This window comes from Cyprinodon variegatus, unplaced genomic scaffold, assembly GCF_000732505.1.
Source record: "Cyprinodon variegatus isolate N-32 unplaced genomic scaffold, C_variegatus-1.0 Scaffold254, whole genome shotgun sequence".
Lineage (NCBI taxonomy): Eukaryota > Metazoa > Chordata > Actinopteri > Cyprinodontiformes > Cyprinodontidae > Cyprinodon > Cyprinodon variegatus.
In genome coordinates, this window is record NW_015150707.1 from 75287 (window position 1) to 97625 (window position 22339).

Here is a 22339-nt window from a genome sequence, read left to right on the forward strand (position 1 = left end):
TCCCCCGGTAGGATAAAAATAATTGGACTTAACCGAAGAAAAAACACTTAAAATGATGTAAAGAAAGGAGGGGCTTGGGGGAGGAGCCCACCAGCCCCCTGAGTGTATAAAAGAGAAGCATTTTCAACATCTTGTCAGTTGTTCACCGGTGATCAGCTCATGTGGTTGCTTTGTATTTTGCAATAAAACCGCGTTGGACCTGGACGCAGCTGCTTCTGCCTATTTTTTGATCATTGTTTTGAGACTATTCTACAGCTTTTAAGGACTTTGAATTTTTATAAAACTTAGCACCAATTTTAAGTCGTTAAGAAGACAGTTTCCACGACAACCCCACACTTTTTTGTTTTTCATTAATAAATACCTTTACTTTTCACCTCATGTTTATGATTATTTTAACACAATCAAAATGTAAACCAGTAGTTGTTTGTTGTATGCTGCAGTATCCTTTTGAGCGTGCAGAGAAGTTTAACCGTGGCATCAGAAAGCTCGGCCTCACCCCCGATGGACAGAGCTACCTGGATCAGTTCAGACAGCTCATCAGTCAGATCGGTGAGGAGTTTCTCATCACATTAAAAGTCAGACTTCCATCAGGTTAAGGCAGTGCCCTTTTAACTCATTTTCTCTCAGGCAACGCTATGGGCTACGTGCGTATGATCCGTTCCGGAGGCCTTCACTGCTGCAGCAGTGCGATCAGGTAAAAAAAAAAAAAAAAAGAAAAGGGTATTTTACACACCCAATTTTTTTAAAGAAGATGTTTTTTCTATTTTACTGAATCGTTGTTTCTGGATCATTTCCAGATTTGTACCAGACCTGGAAGATATAGTCAACTTTGAAGAGCTAGTGAAGGAGGAAGGACTATCGGAGGAAACCCAGAGATCTGCCTGGTAAAAACTTAAAACACTTCCAGATTTCCCTAAAACAACCGCTAGGCAGTGGCAGCTGGTGGAGTTTTCTCCACGGGGGGCTATAAATTCAAAATAGATGTATACCAAAAACCAATCAAAGATATACTAAGTTATCACACCAGAATATTTATATGAATGCCAACAACAAAATACAACATTATAAAAAGACTTCATAAAAACAAAAAACATAATGTACAGGTTTTTTGCACATAAATGTTGCCATTCTAAGGCTTTGTGAAGGCAAATCAGTGTTGCATGGTCCAATATGGTGTCACAAACCTTAAAATATAATGTACCAGTATAATAATGGAGAATTAGTCAGCTTTATATTTTTTTTATATATATAAACTATTTTCTGAGAATGTGCTTATTTAGGAGCAACTATGCAAATTAACAAACATCTAGAATAAGTATACTATATCATATTATTTTCCATGATTAACATGGAAAATAATATGATGTTGTATACAGATATCCTGATGTTTGAAAAAGGAGGCAGGCAGTCAAGGCAGCAGAATAAAGCGAATACAAGCGAATAAAGTAGTGCCTCGCTGCATGCAGTTCGCCAAGCCTTGTAGATAAAGAAGGCCCTTGAAAAAGACAGCGTACCGTCTCTATCTGGCTTTGTATTCCTGATTAATTTTGATGTTCGACTGATCAGGTCCAAACGCTTTCACCTCCAGCTTCTCCTGCCAAGTTTGCTTCCCTGCCGCCACTCGGCCTGTCAGTCACCCACACAACAACTGGGACGACAGTTCCTGTCAGATGGCAGAGCTTGGGGTACAGGAGAGCTTCGCCCTCGAGCTCTTCTATCTTTTTTCAGAGGAGCTGATGACGATGTACAACTTTTAATCAGAGTCTATGGCCATAGATTTGTGCGCCATCACCGATCCGACGAAAAATGAAAAGACACTTTACTTGTCATTAAAGATTAAATATTTATCTTGCACATCTAAAAAATACATTGTTTTATATTTTGAAATATTTTAATTTTATAATAAACCAAGGTCATTAGGTGGCTGGGGCAGCACCCTAGCGCCCTCTATTGGCCAGCCGTCACTGCCGTTAGGTGTTGTAAAGGAAACCTCTGTATTTACACCTTGAAGCTTTCTCTCTTTGGCGCTTTTCCTGAGAATAGATCACTGATGACAAACTCTTTAAATAACACTTCATAATGTATATGCCTTAAATAACCATGAGACAGGACAACAGATTTTGACAGTGTTGTGGAGTTTTTCAATTGTCAAGGAGTCAGAAAGACAAGATTGATCTTTTCTTTTGTTGAAACAATGTCTAAGTTTTTTCAAACAGAGTTCATGGTCTGAGAGTCCATGAACATGTGCATCAGATATCAGATTGGATAACAATTAAAACTCACACACAAACTTTGGCGGAACCATGGGCAGGAAACGGGTTTGGATACAATCAACAGAGCAAGGGGTCCTTCCAGACTGTTAGGAGCTCCTTGAGCAATAAAACCTCACCTCCCTAATGATAGTAAATTCTACAACTGGGAAGCTGAGATGAAGGGAGTTGCTGATAAGGGATCAGGTCATCTGAGGGTCAGTGTACTTTAAGCAAATAGTTTTACTCAGTGAAACTCTATCTATTTAACTCTTTTTACAATCTCTATATATTCAGTTCCGCCCCTCCAACTATAAGCTATATCAAAAAGGAAAGTTTTAAGCCTACCCTCAAAAATAGACAACGTGTCTGCCTCACAGACTAAAACTAGTAGTTGGTTCCACAGGAGAGGAGCCTGATAACTAAAAGATCTGCCTCCCATTCTATTTTTAGAAATTCTAGGAACCACTTGTAAATCTGCAGATTGAGAGCGAAGTGCTCTGTTAGGGACATGAGGAACAATCATATCTTGATATAAGATGAAGTTTGACAATTTAAGGCTTTATATGTGAGAAGGAGGATTTTAAATTCTATTCTGGATTTAACAGGAAGCCAATGAAGAGAAGCTAAGATAGGAAAGATATGATCTCTCTTTTTAATTTTCATCAGAACTCTGGGTGCAGCATTTTGGATCAGCTGAATTCTTTTAGCTACAGTTTGTGGACTTCCTGATAGTAAAGAATTACAGTAGTCCAGCCTTGAGGTAACAAATGCATGGACTAGTTTCTCAGCATCAACCCTGGACAGGATATTTCTCATTTTTGCAATATTCCTCAGATGAAAGAATCAAATGACAGGTCCTGATCAAGAACAACACAAAGAATTTTTACTTTATTATCTGAAATCAGTTTAATCCCATCCAAATGAAGTGACTGACTAATCAGCTTCTTTTTCAAAGACTCTGGTCCAAAGACTACCAACCGGACTTGAATCTTGTGAAGTGGCTCCAAATTATAGGTCAAGAAGCATTTTATACAACATCAGTGTGCCACATCATTACACCATGCAAGTTTGCAGATGAGGAGACACCCATGGCTCCAGCCTTATCAAAATATTCCACTTTGTTCTTAGATCAAGGACACCGCGCTCATTCCATTCCCAAATCTTTGCCATGTGCATAATGAAGATGATAACTGCATATCCAGAAAGAGGAACTGTCCTAATTAGATAAACTACTTGGGAAAATATTAGTTCACACGCAATAGCCAGTTAATATTGGGGGTTAACAGACTCACACGTCATCAATAATAATAATAATCCTAAAAGTTTAATTCCTTAGTTTGTCTGCAGGGGGCAGCATATCCATTCAAATTAACAGAGCATTACTTAATAGACATTGTGTGTTATTCCCAGCGTCCTGGATTCAGTGTTGAGCGATCTGACCAGTAACTCTGCTGAGGGGACGGAGTACTTCAAGAAGCTGGTGTCCGTTTTTGCCCCCGAGTTCCGTAGTGCAAAGAATATGCACCTGAGGAACTTCTACATGATTGTACCTCCTCTGGTCAGTGCTGCAGGATTTTGTTTCTCGAAATGTGTCATCTCTCAACAAAAACCCAAACTAAACCCCTCAAATCTCTCTTACAGACTGTGAATTTCGTGGAGCACTCAATCAGTTGTAAAGAAAAGCTCAACAAGAAAAACAAAACTGGAGCAGCTTTTACAGACGACGGCTTTGCAATGGGTCAGCACTATTGGAGAGAAACAGAATCATGGCAGTCGTTTTTTTATGTCGGCTCCTGATATTTGCCTCTTTCCTCTCAGGTGTTGCATACATTCTCAAGCTGCTGGACCAGTACCTGGAGTTCGACTCTCTGCACTGGTTCCAAGCGGTCCGGGATAAGTACAGAAAAGAGCTGAGTGCGGTGGTGAAGGAACAGACCGTACAGTCCGCTGGTCAGGATGAGAAGTTGGTTCAGACGATGAATCTCACCCAGAAGAGGCTGGATGTCTACCTGCAGGTGTGGAGCTCAAACACTTTTTAGAAATGCCCGCAATACCTCTCAGAGGTAACGGAATAGGAATTAATTGTGAGGTAGAACAAAAAAGTATTTTGTTTTTGTTTTTTTTATTTTCCAAATGAAAAGTTGAAGAGGAGGGGCTTACAGTACCCTGGTGGATCTAAAGGAAATGTTGCTTAACCAATTTCCACCAGAAGTTGCTAATTACCAATCTTTAGGAATAAACGGCTCCATTCATTGGTGGCCTTTGGCTTCTTAGAGAAAGTTGGGGAACAAAGTAGTTTTTTTTTTTCAATCAAAGATATGAACAGCTGCCTAACAAGAAGGGAGAAGATAATAGATTTCAGGAGGAACAGATTAAACACATTGCCCTCGTCAGAAACGAAGTGTATTATAAATACCTGGATGTTTTTCTGGAGATGAGATGGGACAGAGCAGAATGTTTTTCCTAAAGAAGCTTGGGTCTGAGATGTTACACATCTTCGTTAAGTCTGTTGTGGAGTCTGATTTCTTCAGCTGGGGTAACGGCATCAGAGCAAATGACTTGAAGAAGCTCAACAAGCCGATAAACAAGGCCAACTCTGTTCTAGGAACTCCTCTAGAACCTCTGGAGATGATCTCACAAAGAACTCATAAAATTAAAGTCTAGGTATTTTAAACGGTGTGTTCAGTCAAAAGTTTCTTCAGATCCTCTGCAAGACCGACCACTACAGAAGATCATCCTACAGCTAACGACATCTACAATAACTAAACTAATAATAATAAAGTATGTTTTTACATAATTGAAGTGTTGTAGTTTAAAAGCATTGCAGGTTTTTGGCAGGTATTTTTTCTGTTGTTCCCTTTGATGAAACATGGCGGTGGCCTTGTCATGGTAGGGGAACACTTCAACAGGGACTGAGTAGCTGGTCGGAGTGAATAAGCTTATTACATTCATGTATCCTGTTTTATTGGTGTGAAATAAAATCTATTTCAGTTCTTTAATGAGAAAAGGTAAAGTAAGCCTCTAATAAAACATGTAATGCTTGCATTTATTTTACTGTTATCTTGTTGTTACAGGAGTTCGAGCTACTTTACTTCTCATTAAGCAGCGCAAGGATCTTCTTCAGAGCGGACCAAACAGCAGCAGAGGAAACCCAGGAGAAGAAAGGTAAAGGTTAGTCCACTGCTCAGGTTAAACCACAGCCAGCCGCTGTACTGGGCTCTCTGTAAATAACCTTCTAGATGGAAAGCTAAAATTCACTCTGGTATTTTCTTCTTAAGATGAACCGGGGAAAGAAGGAACTTCACCAGAAGGACCAATGGCTGCTGACTCTTCAAAGTGAGCTTCATGTGAAACCAGAGCTTGTTTTTTTTTTTTTTTACTCTGTAGAGAAATGATCTTGAAGACAGAAAATGAGGCGGACCCACCTGATGTCAGTTTGTGGATAAAAGACTATAAAAACTAGGGATGTTTTTATTTCCCATGGTCAACTTAAAGACTGTACCTCCAGGAAATGTCTCTTCATATTCCTTTTTTTTTTAACATCCAGTAATGTATAGTTTGTTTTTACAAGCGCACCTTCTTCTTGTACTAATTTAAAATGTTTTTTTGTTTTTTTTTTATCTTTCACCCAAGTTTTCATAACAAGTTCGAAATGTTTTTTTTTCATTGAGCATTTGTACAAAAGAATCATCTGTGCCTTTGTAGAGTTGATTTGTTTACAAGCAGCGGTTTCCAAACTCTGGGGTAGCTGTCAATTTTCCATTTCATTTCTTTATTTTTCTTTGTCGAAAATTGCAATTCTTTTTTTTTGTACATTTTTGTTGAAAACATTTACTGAATTTGGTTTTATTTTCTGGATGTTGCTTAAAATTGTTCAAAATCACAATGGTGGCTTCCAGTTTCAGATAACTTCACTATTCTTCTGAAACCCAAACGAGCCGTAATTTACTTTGGATTTTCGCCAAATGTTTAAGTAAATGCTTTTAATACTGAAGAAAATAAATGTTCAAAGTTTTTTTTTTTTTACAAGCCCAAACTAATACAAAGTCTAACAACCCCAAGGTTTTAACTGAAAAAAAATAATTGAATTATAACCCTATTTGTTTAGAAATATGTTTCTTCCTTCTAGTGGGACATTAACACAAATATCCACAATATTCTATTTTTATACCTGCCTAGACATGAAGGGAGGTAATTACCTCCCTACATGTTTTGTGCAAATGTGGCTCATATGAAAAAATAAACCCCAAAAATTATTTCCTTGTCATTTAAATTCAATCTTTGAAAACTGGTAGTACTAAAGGCTTTATATATAAACGGTTTATAAAGTAAATGTGCTCCTTTAATGTCTGAAAATGCAGATTCTGCTTATGATTAAGATGTGGAAAAATAAAATATTTGAATAAATGTAAAAAAAAAAAAAAAGATTGCATCGAGTTCAGTGATTTTAAATTCCCTTAAATATATGTGAGTTTGTTGTCATTCATATATCCAGGATCAAGTTGCAGTGACATCATGGGTTTTATAAGTCTGCTATTTGATCTTCCAGTGAGATGCAGTCTAAACTGCTTCCTTTCAAATCAATTAGCAGAACAGACACTTAAACAAGCCTGGATAACATAAAGAATAAGATATTTTGGTTATGATCCATTTTTTTCACAAGTAAAGCGAGAGTTGGGAACATTTTTCTAATTGCAGATCATTTGGAGGGTAAAAATAACATGCCTTGAAGAAAATGTGACTGATGTGTAATAAACAGCTTAGAAAAGCTTTGAATAAAAACTTTTACCAGTTTTGTTCAGACTGATTAAAATGTGTCCCTTAACTATGGCCTGCTGCAGTTGTTCTCCCTTTAAAACTGGGGAATCTGAGATTAAGACCTTTCCTTTATAAACATTTTATTAGTATTGTTTTGATGTAAGTGCCAAAATGACACTGTCCAGCAGTTCAAGAAAATTTTGTACATCCACATATCCATGCTCGCCTCATAAAAAAACCAACAAAGTACAAGGCAGGGCAAAATTTCTTTCAAAATAGATATTGTAAATATATATATATACAGACATATATATATATATGTAGCAATCATATATACACATTCGTACATATAGTTTATGTGATGCAAAACAATGTACACATTTTCTTTACAAATATTGTAACAAAGACTGGAAAGTGTTTCACTTGTTCGAGCCAAGTCGTGTTATTTGTTTAACCTCTGGGAGGATTTCTCCATGTTTGTGGAGAATGAAGTTGCTTCTCAGGGTTTATGTCCATGTTTTGCCGGCACACAGGGAGATGGAGAAAACCGATGGCTTAGGTGGAGAAGTCAGAGGAACTGATGTGGTTTGATGAAACGGGAAGAGCCTGTTAGGAGGAAGGTGATGCAGAAACCAGATCAGAGATGAAAAAAAAGATGAAAATGTGTGATGGGAGTGTTGATATAAAAAAGCACAAACAAATTTTGTGGTCTTTTATTACTAAATATAGTGCAACAATAAACATTGCATTTCTTTCATCCCTTCACTTTTGTTTGAGGATGTCAGCTTTGCTTTTTTTCTCTCCACCTTTCTGTCTTCTGAAAACTTGCTGTAAATAAAAGGTTGGACCTTTGTTCTGTTATAGTCCTACATAACAGTTTGTCCTCCTCTCTGGTAGTAAACAGGCTTTAGAGACGTAAACATAACACAGACCCTGCTCAAAAGACAATGAAAAAAAAAAAGCTACGGGAGAACAGAGAATAAAAATGGAACAAGTGTGTTTTTCTGGCAGAATGTAAATTGATACAGGCAGGACAGTTTTAATGACGATGAAGACCCCTGCAGTCCGTAAGCCAAAACCTCCAGGAATAAAAACCCAAACTGTGTGCGTCACAGCGCCCCCTCCTGAACAGCGGTGCTGTGTGCGGGAACAGCTGTAGCCTTTGGATTGTTCGGGCCTTAGAAGGCCTGCTGGGCTGGATTGTAGTTGAATGTTGATGGCACGTGAGGCCTTTCTTCCAGCTTGTCATATTCCAGATGAAACTCCTTAGAAATGCAGGGATAGTTTTAGACACAATCTCTCTAAAGCACATCATGAGTCAGCACGGCTAACAATCAGGAGTTTGTCTCTCACCTTGGCTACTTTCCTCCAGTTAAGACAGTCAAAGAAGTAGTAGGTGCCCCTCTCATAGGTGTTGGTCTTGAGTGTGGGCTCCATGCCGGGCGCCCTCGTTATCCAAACCCGCTCCTCTTTGTGGTATCTCCAGTCCCGATTAAAGCTAGATAGTGCAAGGAATAAGAGAAAAAAACAAACATATGGAATCATTTTTGGAGATTTCTAGTAAATTATATATATTTTTTATTATTAATATATAAAGTCGTGTTTACATTTCACAAAATGTCATACAGAACAAAGAGGCTCTGTTGTAACAACACGGTATGAATTAGTCAAGTATAAAGCATTGATGCACCAGTCTGAATTTATTGCCCAATTATTGTGTTCAGTTTAAACGATTCAAATTCCTCTAAAACAAAGAATCTTAATTGTTTAATAGACGTTTTCTAGTCTTTCTGCCATGAGGCCTCTGTTATCTACCTAATATTAAAAGAAGAGGTAAAGTCACAGTGATACAGCCCCTGTCTGATTCTAAAACAGATACAATGATTAAAGTTCAGATTATAAACTATTCTAAAGTCCTAATCTCATGTTTTCATTTAAAAAATGACTGATGGTGAGAAGTGAGTCTTTTTCAACCAATAAAGGATCAACACCAAAGATAGTTGATATCAGGGCGACAGGTGGGGCTGCTTATATGACCAGCTGGTCACCAGTCAGCTCCTATTGAAGACACACATCAGTCAGTATCCTTAATAATATATACCAGGGCTGTGTGATGATTTTACCAGTAATCAAAGTTCTTTTTTTCTTTTGACCGAAGTTGCCAATTAGATTTTATTTTTATTTTCCTCCAGACTAACCACAACCATGTTTGTCTCCAGGATTTCAAATTTGATGGCCTTGAATGCTCTCTTGTTCAGAGTCCATTGTTGTAAGATAACCGTTGTGTGAACAGTGTTGTTTTCGTCAACGATGACGAAATAATTTTGTTGACGCTCCTTTTTTTTATGACGATAACCAAAACTTACGAGCTAAACATGGATCTTTGATGACTAAAACATGACTAGTCATGGGTTTGAGTTTTTATCAACTGACCGAGACTAAATAAAACTTAGTGGGTCATCGGTCAGACGTTTAAAAAGCATCATTGTGCTGTAATCAGCAAAGCAATATCAGCTGTGCTGCTGGGTCCAGTTTGATCCTGCCGCCCACCTGCTACGCAGCGTTGCTCACGCTGCAGGAGCACTGATGGATCATGGCAGCAGCGGCAGGGTCTGACAACCTGAAATGGTCCGGTACTACGCGCTCAACGCTGACAAATTCTGTTCTGATCTTCCATCTGTGCTTGTGCAGAAACGTCTTTGTGCGCAGAGCTCCTAGTCTGCGCTCACGCTCCACTCTAATGGTTCACACTCAGCAGTATGGCTCTTCCATCGCTACTTAATAAACTATGTGGCTGATTATTCTGTACCAAGCTTAAAAAATCCCTTTGTCTAACTATCAAGATTTTATTTCTTCCAGCTCACAAGAGGTGATGGTAAACATTCTTTAATTTCTACCAAGAAATAAAATATTTAATTGAATTAAATGTATTTTTGGATAAAGAAGCCGATGAAAAGGTACATAGATCTTTCTCATTTCTATCTAATTAAAGAAGATGTAAATGTTTCCCTGTATTGTCATTAAAACATTTCCCCTGTTTCCTTTAAATATTTCAACATTTTTGTTAGCATTTTCATTTAATTTAGGTCTGGATTGTCATGGCATTACAAAGCAATTATGTAGGTTCTCTCTGTATTTTTTTTTTTTATACCGTATTAAAACCATGTGAATTTATATCTTTGACCCCTGAGCAGCTGTAACAAAGGGTCAAATTCTCAGAAGTAAAGCCAAAATTTCCAAAGTACAAAGAAGAACGCTTTTATTCCTAGCTTTTTTGGAGCAATGAAGATTTTATTGATCAGTGTGTAATACATACTTCATAGTAGATCAGGAGGTGTTTGCTTTATGATGGAAACTTTGTATCTTTAAAACCATTCCTTTATAGTACATTTTGTTAGCTGGTCTGTCTGCTATATTATCCAACATGATGTGTTGAACTAGATCTACTATCTTCACAACTTTTGTAAGACACTTTTTTGTAGAGTAGAACATTTATTAATAAAAAAGTTTATTTTAATTCTATAAATCATAGTTTTTTTCCTAACAGCAATGATGTACTGGATGGCAGCACTCTTTATCCAGCAATTGTAGTGTCTAGGCTAGAGCTGTCAGTCTGTTTATCTAGTCAATCTGGTTATTCAAAATTGTAAAGGCTCACTTTTTTGCAACATAAAACTGACTAAAACTAGGCTAAAACCTTTTTAAGATTAAGTCGACTAAAACCGACTAAAACTGTTACATATATCGACTAAAATGCGACTAAGACTAATATCATTCGTCCTGAAGACTAAGGCTAAATCTAAGATGGCTGTCAAAAACAACTGTGTATAAAACTGCTTACTTCTAGCTAACAATCATGGATCTGCATGCTAGCTGTGACGCTAGTGGCGGCAAAACCCTAGATCACTCCTGACACACACATCAGTGTGTGTTAGGAAGGACGTCAGGGACCTCGGTGGGGAATATCCAACATGTTGGATTATTTTAACTCCTAACAAGTGTCTCCACACTTAATAGATTTTCTTAATCTTTTCTTCTTTGTTGAAATGAGTCCACATGTATTTCCACTACATCTTCCTGCCCCGCACTGTTTATTTACTGCAGACTCATTTTGATCTTAGAGGCTTTCTGAGATTTCTTGTCTAAAATATAAATTGTTCCTGATTGAAGTCGTTGGTGTTGTACTTGCCGTGTGGCAGTATAAAACACATAGTGGGATCAAACCTGTTCTATGATTTTGCATCTTGCCAAATCTTGCCATGTGAACCAGACATTGAGTGTTATTTAACAAGACCAAAATTTCTGTGTCTTAGAAATTGCACTTCAAATTGGAAATATACTGCAATTGCAATTGATTGCCTGGCTCTGATATAGATTACCGAGAGGAATTGGTTACTTACAGCTCCACTGCTGCCAGGATCTGAAGTAAGTCCCCTCCATTCATGTAGTACAGGTAGAACAACAGATCTTCACCATATCGAGCCAACTTAATGGCAGCTAACTAAACAAAGGACAGTTAAAAATAGGTTATGTTATTTTTTTTATAATCTCAAAATGAAAAACAAACTACGGCTCTGTTGAGGTGCTCCTAGTTACCTTGTCCCTTATATGGATGTTGGTCAAATACTCAGATGGAACATGAAAATCTAAAAAAGATACAAGTTATTTTATTATAATCCTAACAGAACACCCGTAGATCAGCCATCATACTCCTTAAACCTTTTCATGAGTTCAATATTTACAATTACCAACTTCAATGTATTTTAGTCGGATTTTACTTGAAAGACCAACACAAATTAGTTCATTATGTTTTTTATAGGTTTTTGCCACACAAATAAAATATCTTCAACTGCTATTTAGTGACTTTGGAGGAGCAGCAAAGATCCTCAACTCACATGGGAGAGTCTGTTGACATTTATTAGTCATGTGTTCCAGTGATATGTGGACGGATTGCAGGAATAAAGCCAGAGGTAGTCCTGGTAGCACTTTGTCTGAGATGGCTGGAGCTAAATAGAAAAGGTCTGGGCAAACATCTGTTAGAGGCTGCAGCACGGTCCGAAATTAATGCTACGTTCATACGCTGGTGATCATTCTCAGTCATCCAGGTCATAGTCATTCAAAAAAGCAAAAAAAAACAATCCACTGGACTTGGTTTCCAAGTTTGAAGAAGTTTCGCTTCCCATCCAGGAAGCTTTTTAATTCAAAATGGCTTCCTGGATGGGATGCAATACGTCTTCAAACTTGGAAACCAAGTCCAGTGGATTGTCTATGAACTTTTTTGGAATGGCTACTTTCATACCTAACGTGTTTCTGGCAGCAAAAATGCACCTGCTGCTTAATTTTTGATGTTCGTCTACATTAAGGTCAGATGCGTTTCAAGAGCACCTTTGACACTCCTGAGCTATGGACCTCCATAGTAGCCAATACTTAACTGAATTCAGTTCATTTATATAGCGCCAATTCACAACACGTCATCTCAAGGCACTTTACAGTTCACCAGATCATACAGTCAAACTGATTCAAAGTTTCTATCTAAGGGAAACAAGTTTATTACATCGACTCATTGACTCAAAGGCAATCCCTCACACTAAGCATGCTTGTAGTGACAGTGGAGAGGAAAAACCTCCTTTTAACACGAAGAAACTTCCAGCAGAACCAGACTCAGTGTGAGCGGCCATCTGCAGAGGCCGACTGGGGTTCAAGGAGACAGAAGCAGAGATACAAAAGGAACTTGTCAACCAGTTCCACAGGCGGTTGTATCACTATCATATCAGAAATGAAAAAGTAGCATTAGGACAACCCACCTAAAACACACAGGGCTGAGGTTCTTAAGAAGCATGATGGAGAACCACAGTGTAATTACATACTGGCTGGTCTAGTCAAAGGCCAGACCTAAATATACTTAAGAATCTGTGGGAAGACTTTAAAAATGATGTTTGTAAATACAATGTATTAAGTGTGACTGAGCCTCAGCTATTCCAGATAGGAAAATTGATTTCAGCCTCTTGAGGTCCAAAACTGGTAGAGAAGTGTAATCCACTTTACAAACATTTACTACTTTGTGTTGATCTGTCATATAAATACCAATAAAATGCATTGAAGTTTGGGGTTGTGACATGAACGAATCTGGAAAGGTCCAAGCAAGGTACAGTACTAACAAAAAAAAAAACTTTTGTTGCCGAGACAGTTCTGAATCTAACCGTTAATAGCCACTGTCTTACCAATGTCTTGAGGTCGACATGGTGCCGACGCCCAGGGAGAGGCAAACTTTGGATATAGGTTTCTGTCAAACAGGAAAAGTTTCATAATTCCCATTAATAACAGAGAGTGAATGACGGACGTTAATGCAGAGACTGCCTCTTACTCTGGTGAATTTAAGTTGAGTCCCAGTGTTGTGAGGTCACTTCCTAGTGCCAGATGCACCATCCCTGGATCAGTCTCAGCAGCCCGGATAAATGTCAGGAGGCCCACCATGCCGAATTGGTCCGTTACCATTCCTGAGGGAATGTTCGTCACCCGACCTGCGGCAGAGGAGCGACCCAGATTCACCAAACCACAGATCTGCAGTGGAGTGGTGATCTACAGAAAATACTTACTGTGAAACCAAATCCACATTTCTACACTGTTATTGTGCACAAATAAGAGAGCAAACCAAGCCTTTAAAAGTTATCCTGAAATATGTTCAAACTTATACTGCTTTGGTCTGTTCACAGTGACCTATCCTATCTTACAGTTATGAAAGCCTAAATGCAGGGTAGCGAGCCCAACTGTCTCACCCAAGTTGTGTGATTAAGAAGGGATGTCTCAGAGGAATTGGAGCGATACGATTGGCTGAGAAGTCTCACCATCGGGCAACACCTGGATCCCTTTCTTCTGGTTGTTGTTCTGTGCTGAGGTTGTCTTGTCTCCAGGGAACTTCGGCCCATCTGTGCTAGATGTGCTCTTGCTTGTTGAGTTCAAGTTCTAAAAAAGGAAATTGAGAAATAAAATTAGAGTACTTTTTGAACTGTGTAGCCCTCACAAAAAACCCCAAAGCAAAACAAGAAAAGAACACCAGGGTGGATACAGCAATGGCTCTAACTTACAGTTTTACTGTCATCATTGTTCAATGTGGGGTCTTTATAGTTTGGCCCAGGCAGTGCAGGGAAGTCCTCGTTATGTATGGAGAAGTCCTGTGTCTGTTCGGTCGAAGGCTTTGTCACCATGCCAACTTCAACATTTTGAAACAGCAGAAAAAGCAAAATCCCAGCAAAACAGTAACAGCAATTATTCTTAATGTTGAAACAATGTGCACTAAAACAAATCCCGTTAGTGGTCATATGAATCCAAACAAGTGGCCTGAAATGAAACCTCAGATCTCCTCTGATGGCCTACCATAATTAGGACGTCCAGCCAGCTGGTTGAGCGCTGGTGTTGGATTTCCAGCAGCTTCTCTTCGACTCCTGTCTGCTAATGCAGGGAAGTCTGAGAGATCCAGTCCCATAATGTTGTCACTCCCATCTGCATCAACAGGAAGAGCAACATCTTCAATTTCCAGACCTAATCTACAATCTATTCAAATATTTTTAATAACATTCTGGATATTAGAGTACAAAAATCTTCAGATATTAAAACACGCATATTACACAAATATTACATAAATAAAAAAACAAAACAGTAAAGATGAATGCTTCAGCTATTTTCTAGCAACTAGACAATATTCTACAAGCTGCAGTTCTAATACAATTTCGTTTTATTCCTTTAATGTGTTCATGGATCTATCCATCTAGAATTTTCTCCAGATAGATCAATCTATATAAATAAAAGAGAAAATATATGATAAAAACGAAATAAAGGGGAACTCGAATAGAAATCCAAGGTAAGACCTACCTTTTTTTTTTCAACAAACTTTTCCTAAACTTTTTATTTTTTTATTTTTAGTAATTAGATGTGGGAACTGCTAAAAATAAAGCTCCATATTTTCATTTTATACACAAACTGTAACATCTGTAAGCTTAAATGTATAAAATATTACCTGGTAGATTTGAATAAAAGTAACTCAGCTAACTTGTAAAAGCTTGTAATACAAAGGCTTAAAAACATGTGTGTTCATCGTTAGACAACTTTAATGTGGCTGAAGGGAAGTTTATTTTAACTGATCTATATCTGCAATTTAATGTATAAAAATGAATGTTTTGAAAACCACTTTTTTGTGTCTTTCTGAATCAGATTCTCAGTCTGTTTTCTTTTTATGGCTCAAGCTGTTTCCATTTTAAAATATGCCAGATTTCCTCTCCAATCTCTGCTCTTTGGCTCCAGCTGAGCTCACCCTCCCCTGGAACCCACAGACACAGAGCACCAACTGCTCAACATGTGTCACAATTAAATGCTACATCCAAAAATACCCAATGTGTTGCACAGAGGTGAGACATTGGCGGCTTTTGAACCTCAATCCCTAAATCACTGTATATAGCGAGGACTATATAGTGAACTCAGTTAACTGACCATTTGGACAGATGATTACTACTTTTCGCATGGTGCCTGCGCCATCTTTGTTATGTGTCGCTACTGTTGGGTAGCGGGCCACTGTGACAACAAATCCCATGATATATATCCCATTCCAGGATATATCTGCTCGTCTAGTGACCATGGATGATCAATACTTTTTAAGGTGTATTGTGGGAAATTTCCGGTCCACTATTTTTTTATCCACTCATCTAAAATGGCGTACCCACTATACAGTGCCCTATATAGTGGTTCGGACACAGCCTTTGTGATAAACAGTGTGACTTTCAGGTCAAACACACTAACCTGTGCCATTGAAGATGTTGCTCGATAATGAATTGTTCATCCCATAACCTTGACTGCGGTTCATGCCGAACCCTGACATGCTGCAGGTAAAAAGAGCTGTTTTAGTGCCCAGCTGAGCTCCACAAACTTGAATCGTACCAAACGGCACAGCTACCTGTTGATGGTGCAGGGCTGCCGTGCTGGCTGCTGTTTGGGCATACAGATGATGCTTGGGGAGCTGCGGTTAGGGCTTCCTAGTCCTGAGCTGCCCATGCTGCTGGTCCTGCCGGTTAACCCTATGCCCTGTGAGTGGTTCAGGATGTTCCTCGTATTCAACGATAACGTTCCCCTGCAGAAACATCAGAACAGAAACATGACTTCCCTCAGGTCTGCTCTAACATAAAAAAAAGCCTCAGATAACAGCACACACCTGCTAGGTGATGGAGGTGTGTGTAGCGACATGGAGGGAACACCTGTTGTAGGGGTGATATGACTTGCTAGCTGCGACCCTTGTGTTAGACTTCGGTTTAACTGAGGCGTACTGTTTCCCATGTTCCTTACAGGGAAGCCGATTGCACCTGTAGAGAAAAAGAAATCTCAACTACAACCATGCAAATAAACCATCATAGGATTACACTAATGCATCTGCTAACACATACATGTAAGGACATATGTGCTGGCTGATGTACGGGTCTAGCTATTAAATAGTGTAAAGCCTTTGACACTTTTCATATTCAAAAGAAAATTTGAAATACTCACTTTGTGGACCATACAAACTAACACCGAGCTGCGACAACTGACTGGACGACGACGGTGAAGGAGAGGACAACATCTGGGGGAAAGGATGTGTTAACAATACAGCATATAAAACAGACCGATTTCTGCTACACTGCTAGCTAGTAAAGACTTAGAAAAAAGGGGGGGAAATGTACAAACTTACATCTTTGTCCGATCTATGGAACATCGACTGCTGGCTGTAGTACATCTCATCAGCCAAGTCGTTGTCGACTCCGTCCCCGAAATCTGGAAAGGGTTTTCTAGAGCCAAACATGTCTTTTTTTGTCACCTGAGAATAAATATAATCAATCAGGAAACAAAGGATTTAAAAAAAAAAAGGAAAAAATTCTGTTTCCTTATATTTATCTGAGTTCTAATAAGTCTTTAAAATAGAGAGACAATTGAAAACATGTTTTCATTACTAATCTTAGTAACTTTTATATAAACAGGAAACTTAAATTAAAGTTACATCTCATAAATACTTTAAAACACCAACAGATCAGTATCTGGGCGTTGTAGGTCAGCTTTTAATCTCTGCTGTCTTTCTGAGGATGGATACAGCTACTGTAAGGTTATGGCTCAGACAGCAGTACAGAACCAACAAGCTTGTGTTACACATATTACCTGCAAGGTATTTTTATACATTATCTGTAACTCAAAACCTACATAATTTATTGTGCAGCTTGCGTTTGTAATGTTTGACATGACAGCTGAGAGTCCGTTCCTACATTTTGTTTTGGTTTATGAATCCATCTCGCAGCAGTTTGCCTTTTATTTACCACACAGACTAGGGAAACGTTATCTCTTCTTAAAATAGACAATTGGATGCCGGCTTCAAGCTCCCACTTGATTAGTGAAAATACAGAAAACTGATTAGAGATTTACTTCACTGACTTTGCTCAATCAAATCTCCTGCAGTATAAAAAGGCTTATTTCTGACTGTCCTAATCAAATCTAGATCGCTTAAATTGCTCATCTTTTTTTTTAAGCCTTTCTAACCCCATCATCATTCTTTGTGATGTTTTTATAATACTCTTATGTCTGCAAACCAGATTAAATCTATTTAATGTATTTTAAGCCAAAAATAATAACACAAATAAAATATGATAACATCAACACAAAAATGTCATCAAACTGCCCTGACAAATTTTTACACATTGAATACGTTTCAATGATTATATTATTTTTAACATCAACTACACTATTGACTGGATCTGCCGTCTCAGAGGATTTCGCTGATGGTCGCAGACAACCACTGTGCCTTGCTCGCCAGTTTATTTCTATTCACTTATACTTTAAATATAAATGTCAAATTACATTTTAAATGTCATCCACGTCAAATAGAAACAGTTTTACGTCATCAACAAGGCTTTGTTTTGTTTGTTATGGAGCTTTCTAAGAACACCACAGCAATCAGCTGTTGGATGAGTTGAAGGGGTAGATGACCCCAGGAAAAACAGCAAGATTTTCAGAGAGTCTTAGAAATTATTTCTAAGAACAATCAAAAGGTCAAAAGATATAGAGCTGCAAAACAAACTGAAACACAATCATTGCAATTTCAACTGTGCAATTTTACAGTTACAAGGGATTGCTTGGATGTAATAATTAGTAGGCTTTAATATTTCAATTGCAATGCATGCAGGTTGGATGGATCTTTGATGCCCATGAAATAGATCTTAATATTTGCTTAAAGAAAACGTAGAAAAAAGATTTGGAAAATATAAATATGGTCTGATACCAAATATTATTATAGTTAAATCTATTAAAAGTACCATAACCACAGATTTTCTCAATATCATGCAGCCCAGGTGAAAGTCATGTTCCTAAGAAGCAAAACATTACAGTCTATAGATGTAAAAAAAAAAAAATGAATCCACTTATGATTAGCTGTCAAATAATGGTGTATTAGATTAAAATTAGTTTTATACAATTATATGATGAACTCTGCTTAAAAGGCTTTGTGTGTTAATGCCCTTCATAAAGCCAAGTCTTAACAGTTCTCTGAGAGGATCCAGTACCAACAGTTAAAAAGCACTCCAAACAGCACAGAATCTAGATATTAACCTAATGGTTCCTGTATTGTTATGGCTGATAAATATGTTTAATAACATGTAAGAAAGCATTTTTTGTAATTATTCAGTCAGAATTTATTATTTTCTTAATTCAGCATATTGTGAAAAAAATATTCAGCTTTTCATGTTATTAAAAGGTGCTCTTGATAAGAGAGAAATCTGTTTTTTTTAAATGTAATCAATGAATTGCTGTTCATTAATAATGTCCCTCAAACGTATCTTCATTCATTCATCAATAACTTGCATCCCTGTTACAGATAGAAAAACTTTGACACATTACTGAGAGCAAACGATGAGCATAGACAATTACTGATTATGAAGAAACTTAAATAAAAAGCAGAAAAAAGTTTTCCTTTTATTTTGCAGGAAGAAGGACCTGAAACATCAAGCTTAATTGATGTATTACACGGCAGGTATGGGGTGTTTTAACTGAACTTGGTTAATCCATCCCTTGTCTTCCACCAATTTTTTTTTTTTTTTTTTTTGCCACATAGGCAAAAAAAAAATATTCAAGATTATCCTTTTAATATCTGGGTTTATTTTGAATCATTAGTTGGACACATTCTAGTATTTTAAGTCAACAAAGAATCCAAATATTTATCCTTAATTTAGTTCTAACTGTAGATAGAGCAACTCGTACATTTTCTAAGAACTAAAACATATTTTGTTCTTTATTAAATCTATCAGAGTCATTTATTTTGATGCTCTTTTTTAAAATCTAATTAAAAAAACATTGCTGGATTTATTAATTCTTTATCATTCTTTATACTTAAAGTATATTATGGTTGTGTGGGGATAAAATGTGCTCTATTGACCCTTGGGGGGGAAGAAGTAACTTATGTCTGCTGAATGCACAGAGGGGGGATCACGTGGCTAGAAGTGGCTTGACTAATTTTGACTGGATGACAGTGGAAAGTAAGCCCTGATGAGCAGGTGACTGTATCGCATGTAATGCGTTGTAACAATGCAGCGCCCTGTGACAATTTAACTGCACCCTGATTGCATGAAATAAAAACGCCTGCAAGGAGACGTACAGTTGGAGTAGAGCTAAGAGACCTTCCAGCACAAAGTTCTCTCCCCTTTTGCAAAAGGTTGTGAAAGGTACACTGTGTCTGTCTGGGCGTTCTTTATATTGGTTTAGAAATTAAAACTAACCTATTTCATATCCATATAAAGGACGAGCATTGACACATAATCAGCGTCTTGAAATTGGTTTATTTTTTGGATTCAAACTACTACCAAAGAACCTATAGCACAGTTTATCTTATTTTATATTATAGCGGTAAAAAACATCACGTTTAAATCGGTGGGTCACAACTTAAAGAAAACTTATGAAATTATATATATATATATATATATATATATATATCTTACCATTATTTTTCTGATTAATTGATTAATACTTGGATAGCCAAAGCTTCCTTAAAGGAAACTTTTTACAAAATTATACCAGATAAAACTAAAATGATATTCCACTAGCGGATTTCTGGACGGAGAATATTGATGGACAAAACGTTTTTTGTTTTTTTTATCTTAAATGCAGTACATATACATAAATATACATATACATATCAGCTAAACGCATGTGAGTCTCTATAGTCCAGTTAACAATTAAACGATTACTAAATTAGTTGACGATTATTTCTATAATAGATTTATCATGTTTAATTGCTTCAGCACTAACCAACACTATGACTGTCTAATTTTAAAATACTTTACGTATCATCCATTTATAAAAGCAGCTCTGCTATAATCAGTCCCAGCTGCTGTTACACTAGAATATTGAATGTTTCACATTAAGTGTTAAGTTTTATACATTGATCTCTCTACTTCCACAAATTTGCATGCTATTAGTACAGTTTATACCCGTTTCTTAGACATTTTAACATCCATCTAATTATTCAGCTTTTTTTTGTTTGTGTTTTGCATTATTTTAATAACAACACAGTGTTTGTCTGATCTGATGTTTTTCCTTTATCTGTGCAGTCTACTTTTAAATTCTCATATTTTATTTTTCTATATATAATTATAGGCTCCCATCTATCTGCATGCTGTCCTTGCTTTTCCAGTGAAACACCTGATTTTCATCACTGCTGGATGATGGTTATTTATATTATTTACCACTATAATCACTTTTAAGATCACTTCACACCACCTGGGTTAAGATTAAACTGATCAAAAAGAAAGTTAGTGACACTTAATTATTCCTTATTGCATGTGCTTTATCAAATACTAAAAGATCAGAAATTTAAAGCCATATGGGGTTTGGAATATTGCATAAAGTTGTAATGGACTTATTTCTACACTTCAAAGTATGTGCAAAGTCAAGTTTGACTTCCCAAAAGAAAAGAAAAAAAACTGATTGAGGAGCTATGACAAGGTAAAAAATAAAATAAATGACAGCCTCAGTGAGTGTAAAATCACAAAAGTTGTAATTATTATCGGGGAGTCTCAGTCACCGGTTATAATTTAAATTGAAGGGGGAGGAACAGGGGCAATGCTAGGCTAACCGCTGCTGCTAAGAAGCTAGCGATAGCATGCTAAGTTAGCATAATGCTAGCTCACAAATGAGCCACTACTTCAAATAAAGAATCATGACAACCGCTCAGTTACAAAACGACACAATCAAAAGCTCTGATCAAAGTTTGGGTCAAGCTGAAAATGATTATATCTGCAGTCATAGATCCATTGGTCCATTTCCTCGGCTAACTTAGCGCTCCGATTGGAAGTAGCTGCATCTGTAGCAGCGATATTTAGCCGATGCTCCTGGTGGCAAAAGTTAATGACCTGCTGTGTTTCAATACAGGGGCAGGCCGAGCCGATACAAAGCTCCCACTGAACGGCAACATCCAAAAACGAGCCATTAAACGTGAGAAATAGTATGGAAAATGCGCTCACCGCATTAATCTCCCTTCACTTCGTTTGATCCAAGATGGCTGTGTGTGTGTAGTCCCAGCAGAAAGAGCCTTTACTCTCTGACCTCAAGACCTGCGGACAACTTCCGTACACAAAACTGAAACTCTGAAAGCCCTGCAAAGAGTTCAATAGTTGTCTCTCAATGAAAACGTGCAGATGTTTATAGCAAGGATACCTGAGACAAATGAAGAAACTGATACTAAACTAAAAATATATATATATATTAATATATATATATATATATATATATATATATATATATAGTTTTTTTTTAATAATCAGAAATCATTAATGCCAGATTCTTCAGTTGCATAAAGTATGCAACTGAAGAATTTGAGTAAATAAAAGCAGGGTACACTTTTCATTTGAACATAACTGCAAGCTAAGGGACTATATTGCACGATGATATGTTGCATGATTGCATCAGTAAATCATAACATAGATTGATTTGACTTATTTATTAAATTGTAAGCATAAAAATACATATTTGATTATGAAATTCCCTAAATGAAGAAGATGATAATTAAAAACATACCAAGCAAAACAGTATCGGGTCACCTCACCTTGAAATTACTTCATTGTGCAGTTTGATGATCAGTTATAATGACTTACATTTGCACAAAAAAAGATCATCATTATCTGAGTCTTAATACCTAACTATCTACCAAACAAAGTTGGACTCTGTCTCTTACATCTTTTTCTTCCCAACACAATTCAAATGGCTGTTGCATTAAACCGCATACATACATATACAATACTCGGACTTGCACTAATGTATTGTATATGTATGTATGC

At 37.2% G+C, this 22339-nt stretch overlaps 2 protein-coding genes across 4 annotated transcripts in view; one reads left to right on the forward strand and one right to left on the reverse strand.

Moving 5' to 3' along the window:
* kiaa1033 (KIAA1033 ortholog) overlaps window positions 1–6485 on the forward strand; it is a 27467-nt gene extending 20982 nt beyond the window's left edge. Inside the window, exons 26-33 of one of the 2 annotated variants that reach the window (XM_015382285.1) lie at window positions 441–549; window positions 628–694; window positions 798–884; window positions 3663–3810; window positions 3894–3990; window positions 4071–4267; window positions 5327–5423; window positions 5531–6485. In XM_015382285.1, coding sequence (XP_015237771.1) covers window positions 441–549; window positions 628–694; window positions 798–884; window positions 3663–3810; window positions 3894–3990; window positions 4071–4267; window positions 5327–5423; window positions 5531–5592 — 864 coding nt within the window. In that variant the 3' untranslated portion in view covers window positions 5593–6485. The remainder of the gene's footprint in view (window positions 1–440; window positions 550–627; window positions 695–797; window positions 885–3662; window positions 3811–3893; window positions 3991–4070; window positions 4268–5326; window positions 5424–5530) is intronic. The other variant, XM_015382286.1, reaches the window with a different exon arrangement.
* A 624-nt stretch (window positions 6486–7109) lies between these two features.
* Window positions 7110–21654, reverse strand: LOC107089476 (CCR4-NOT transcription complex subunit 2-like). 2 transcript variants are annotated; one of them, XM_015382287.1, is made up of 15 exons: window positions 21527–21654; window positions 16720–16845; window positions 16539–16611; window positions 16210–16357; window positions 15955–16128; window positions 15801–15880; window positions 14385–14510; window positions 14096–14223; window positions 13856–13973; window positions 13375–13531; window positions 13232–13293; window positions 11607–11656; window positions 11411–11511; window positions 8364–8508; window positions 7110–8275 (listed from the first exon to the last, which is right to left on the reverse strand). In XM_015382287.1, the coding sequence occupies exons 2-15, from the start codon at window positions 16828–16830 to the stop codon at window positions 8189–8191; spliced, it is 1560 nt and encodes a 519-aa protein (XP_015237773.1). In that variant the 5' UTR covers window positions 16831–16845; window positions 21527–21654; the 3' UTR covers window positions 7110–8188. The 2 variants fall into 2 exon arrangements, with proteins under 2 accessions (XP_015237773.1, XP_015237774.1); XM_015382288.1 differs by having other exon boundaries at window positions 7112–8275; window positions 14096–14220.
* Window positions 21655–22339: the final 685 nt, after the last annotated feature.